The 5286-nt window shown below is 41.2% G+C and overlaps 1 protein-coding gene across 1 annotated transcript in view; it reads left to right on the top strand.

Annotated features, from left to right (window-relative positions):
- LOC101852411 overlaps window positions 1-5286 on the top strand; it is a 68323-nt gene that overhangs the window by 41040 nt on the left and 21997 nt on the right. The window contains exon 7 of the mRNA XM_013083042.2: window positions 1625-1815. Coding sequence (XP_012938496.1) covers window positions 1625-1815 — 191 coding nt within the window. The remainder of the gene's footprint in view (window positions 1-1624; window positions 1816-5286) is intronic.

Below are 5286 nucleotides of genomic sequence, written 5' to 3'. Positions count from 1 at the left end.
TTTTTTAGTTTCTAAATGTATTTATTTATTTATTTATTAAAATCAAGTTGTTGTTTGATTGCTGTTTTGTTTTGTTTTGTTTTGTTTTTTTAAATTAATTAATTTTTTTTTGGGGGGGGGGGGGGCAGGAGCAGAATCGACTTTTGTCTTACTTCAACAAATCCAAATTTGGAACAATCAAGTCTAATAATTAAGGACGAAATAAATGTTCTTGTACTTTTCCCCGTCCGGCCTTGACAGTTGGAAAATAGAGCAGCGATGGCTTGAGGCAAAATAAAATATTGTTTGCTGAAACTATTGTCAAACAGGAAATTGAAAAAAGCCATTGGGGAGGGCGGGAGATCCGTGGTCTTCTACATCAATATCTGATCTCCCAATGAAAGCAGACTGTGTGCTGTTGAGGTTAGAGAGGTGAGCAGAGTAAGCCTATTCCACGTTTCAACTTCTCTGTTCACATTCACCCTTTGAGTCTCATATTATGACTTTATACAGTTGCGAGTGCCTTAAAACCTTACAGAAACAATAACAATCCCAATGAAATGATCGAGCGGGGAAGCTGAGAAGACAGCCATTGTACGTCTTTTGTGAGAACACGAGATCTGTTTCTCCGTTGTTCTGGTATTTTCTACACCACGCGTAACGGCGGGTTCAAACCTCACAGAAGTGTTGCTTTGTTTGCTTTGGTAGGGTTTACGGCGCTCGCAACTGCACAAAGTCATAAGAGCGCCAGGGTTGGATGTCAAAAGAGAAGTCCGAATGGGGAATCAGGCTTACTGTGCTCACCTCTCTCGCCTCAACAGCACAAAGTCTGCTCCGACTATCAAGACACCCCGGAAATAGCAGTTCACAAGAGAGTGACAAACATACAAAAAAGGTAGAAGAAAAAATGACGATAGTTAGGATGAGGAAAGGAAATGCAGCAGTTCCCCCTATGTTGTTCCGGCACAGCATGAGCATGGCATTGATAAACCAACCCATTTACAATTCTACTGTGCATAAGAACATGTTAATATATCCCTCCTTTGGGAATGGCCTAAAGACACTTCAGTCAGTAGCAGTCATACTTTACGATGGCTGTCAGTTCTCAAGCCAGGATAGGATTCTTCACATTTTAACAGCCTCGCCTATAGGGAACGCCCGTCTTGTGGTGGTCTGCCTTACTTTAGTTTTCGTAAGTTTTACGACGCTTACAACACAATAAGGTCATACAAGTGCCGAAGATTAGATTTGAGGTGTTACAAGAGAGTAACAAACACAGAAAAGAAGGAGAGTTCAGGACTATGGATGTTTGATAGGAAAGAAGGAGCAAACCACTCCAGAGTACCCGCCAACCACCCCATCTGCCTTACTTTTTTTTTTACATGATAGGGGCGAGACTGTGGAATATTATGTGAAGTCTACTCTTATCGTGTCTGTCTGTCTGTGGGCATGTGAATGTGTGCGCATGTGTGTGCCTATGGATATGTGTCTGGCTGTGTATTTGTATGTGTGTTTCTGTAACACGTGTCTCTTTGAGTGCATATGAGTGTGTGGGCATGTGTGTGTCTGTGTGTATGTGTACTGCTGAGTCTGTGGGTATGTGTGTATCTGTAACACGCGTCTGTCTGTCTGTGTGCTTGCACAGGTTGCTGAAAGGTCAAGAGATCCCCCCGGAAGAATACCCCTCGGCCACCGTCTGTTTCTCCGGAATCTGGGGCTTCGAGCGGCTCAGCCGTCAGAGCTCCGGCGCCAGCATCATCTACTTCATCAACCGACTGTTCGACATCATGGACGACGAGATCACGCGACATGACGTGTTTAAAGTGGAGACAGTCGGTGAGAGTTGTATACCTTGTGTGAATAGTTGGTGAGAGTTTAATACCATGTAGAAATAGTTGTGTAGAAATAGTTGTTGAGAGTTTTATACCTTGTAAAAATAGTTGTGTAGAAATAGTTGTTGAGAGCTTTATATCACTGTATAAATAGTAGTTGAAAGCTTTATATCACTGTATAAATAGTCGTTGAAAGTGTTATACCTTGTATGAATAGTCGGTGAGAGTGTTATACCTTGTTTAAATAGTCGGTGAGAGTTTTATACTTGTATAAACAGTTAGTGAGAGTGTTACACCTTTTATAAACAGTCGGTGAGAGTTTAATACTTGTATAATAAATTAATAGTTCATGAGAGTTTTATACCTTGTATAAATAGTCGGTGAGAGTTCTATGCTTGTACAATAGTCGGTGCGCGTTTTATATTTGTATAAATAGTCGGTGGGAGAGTTTAATACCTTGTATAAATAGTCGGTGAGAGTTTTATATTTGTATAAATACTCGATGAGAGTTTTAGACTTGTATAAATGGTCGGTGAAAGTTTTTTTCTTGTACAATATTATGTATAAATAGTCAGTGAGAGTTTTATACTTATATAAATAGTCGATGAGAGTTTTGTACCTTGTAGTTCGTTCTTTCCTGGTCTGTAAAACTAACGTACCCAGCTAGCTATAGACCGGGAAAGGTATTATTTCGTTCTCCTTCAGTTTTAGTAGAGTTTTTACGGCGCTTGCAATTGCATAAGGTCATAATATGAGCGCCAAGAGGTGGATGTCAAGAGAGAAGTCCATACAGTGAATCAGGCTTACTCTGCTCACCTCTCTAGCTTCAACAGCACAAAGTCTGCTTCAGCTATCAAGACACCCGGAAATAGCAGGTCACTAGAGTGTGACAAACATGCAAAAGAAGGAAAGGAAAAATGACGACAGTACGGTTTAGGAAAGAAAAAGCAGCAGTTCCCCCTTACAGTTCAGGCACAGTTATGGGCATGACATTGATTAAATCTGCCCATTTACAATTCTACTGTGTATAAGAACATGTTAATGTCTCCCCTTTGGGATTAGTCTAAAGACACTTTAGTCAGTAGCACTGCCCTAGGGGGTATTTCTTTCTCTGCTGGGAAGTACATTATGATGGTGGGCGGGATGAAATGGTTGACAAGCTCTATGTTATAGTCTCTTTCCTGTGTACGTAGAATCTTGTAGTGGAGCACGATTGTGTTCTTCTGACAAATCTTGAAAGCGAAAGTTGTATTCGTTGCAAGAAGTAATTTGGAAATGTGCTGTTGTTGTTGTTTTGTTGTTGTTGTTTTTTTGGTGTTTTTGTTGTTTTTTTCCCTTGCCCATTTATATGAGATTGACGCCATCTGATTAGTAGAAAAAAGTGCATATGATTGTGTCCAATACTGTATTACATGCATACTTAGTATATCAAATTAACTGTAAAAGCGGATAGAGATTCCAGGATTATAGATGTAAGTCATTGATCTGAGAGAGGTGATGATTTTAGAATTAATAGTGGTGATGAGTGATGATGAGGGATTGCGTTTAAGTAATGTTAGCGTTAGTCCTATCTTCCTCTGCTCCAATGAGTCACGAGGGACGAGGGCACCCTCTATCCCGTTCCCTACTGGAACCATCTTTACGGTCACCATGAAGTTCCGAAATGGTGGGCTCAGTCTCTGCTAAGGCGACATCGAAAGTGTTAGCCTATTCTATCGGGCCAAGACAAGTGTAGAGAGGAGCTAAGTGGGAAGACAGTATATAGTGGCTGGTATGTTGGGGGACAGCTAGAAAAACAAAAGAAGAAGTCCTGGTTGAAGCAAATTATAGAAAACAACTTATCACGAATATAAGAAAACGACAGGCAAATTTTTTCGGACACACAATGCGGAAAGAAGCATTAGAGAACATTGTAACAACAGGAAAGTTTGATGGAAAGAGAGGTAGAGGCAGACAGAGGGAAAAGATACTGGACAAGATGACAACATGGCTGGGAGCAGCAAGAACAACAGACACCATTGCTGCTTCGAAAGACAGATGGAAGTGGAGGTCCATGATCGCCCACGCCAGTCGGCAAGGCACGGATGATGATGATGTTGGGGGTATTTGTAAGCGGGTTGTAGATAGCAAGTTGGCAGATTATTGTTGCTGTTGTTGTTGTTGTTGTTTTTGTTGTTGTTGTTGTTGTTGTTGTTGTTGCTGTTGTTGTTGTTGTTGTTGCGGTCTTGTGCCGATGTGCTGAGATGCTTCTTTAAAAAAAACAAAAAACATGCGATACGATTTCAACTAGGTTCGATTGTGGCGTTAAAAACCAAACGTGTTTGTTTTTCAAAGTCGAGATTTGAAACAGTTGTGTTGTGCGAAAATGGTTGACCTACGAAAAATAATTAGAGAAAAAGAGAGAGAGAGAGAGAAAGAGAGAGAGAGAGAGAGAGAGAGAGAGAGAGAGAGAGAGAGAGAGAGAGAGAGAGAGAGAGAGAGGGAGAGATATATATATATATATATACAGACAGAGATAGAGATAGACACAGAGATAGAGAGAAAGAGGCAGTATGGTGCCATAAAAGAACAACCAAATTAATAAGCTCGTAGCTTATTTTGTCCCTTCCGTTGAGAAGAAACTGGAGGCTGTACCTTCCCTGCCTGACATCGAAGAGAAGAGTTCACTGGGTTTACATGTACGTTCTCTACGTGAGGACTGGTTGAGTTTGTATCGCGTGCGAGGCGGAGACTCCAACTGTCACACGACTGAGGCCCAGGTTTCCGGTCTTAAGTACACGCACGTCTCAGCTAATAATATGTCTCCATTAGTTCGATGGGTGATTAGTGGCCTACTGTAGCCTACTGTAGCCTGCTGTAGCCTACTCTAGCCTACTCTAGCCCACTGTAGCCTGATGTAGTCTACTGTAGCCTATTGTAGCCTGATGCAGTCCAATGTAGCATATTGTAGCCTGATGTAGTCTACTGTAGCCTATTGCCCTCAATGTTTACAGAGAACTTGTGTTTTTTGTAGATATTTTCAACGGATTTTTTAAGCATGCATTTTGATCTCTAAACGTTTTCTTATTTTGCCATGTTTTTGTAGTATAGGGAGAGAAAGAGAGAGAGAGAGAGAGATAGAGAGAGAGAGAGAGAGAGAGAGATAGAGAGAGATAGAGAGACAGAGAGATAGAGAGAGAGAAAGAGAGAGGGATAGAGAGAGAGAGAGACCGAAAGAGAGAAAAAGAGTCAGAGAGAGAAAGAATGAGAGAGAGAAAAAAAGAGAGAAATAGAGAGAGAGAGAGACCGAAAGAGAGACAGAGAGAAAGAGAGACAGAAAGAGAGAGAGAGAGATAGAGAGAGAGACCGAAAGAGAGAAAGAGAGTCTGAGAGAGAGAAAGAGAACAAGAGTTAGAGAACAAGAGAGAGAGAGAAAGAAAGAGAGAGAGAGAGACAGAGACAGAGAGAGAGAGAGAGAGAGAGAACCAGTAAGGTA

The sequence above is a fragment of the Aplysia californica genome, unplaced genomic scaffold, assembly GCF_000002075.1.
Source record: "Aplysia californica isolate F4 #8 unplaced genomic scaffold, AplCal3.0 scaffold00207, whole genome shotgun sequence".
In the NCBI taxonomy this organism is placed as follows: Eukaryota; Metazoa; Mollusca; class Gastropoda; order Aplysiida; family Aplysiidae; genus Aplysia; species Aplysia californica.
Note: the sequence above shows the minus strand (reverse complement) of the source record. Positions and strands in the feature narration are given on the sequence as shown.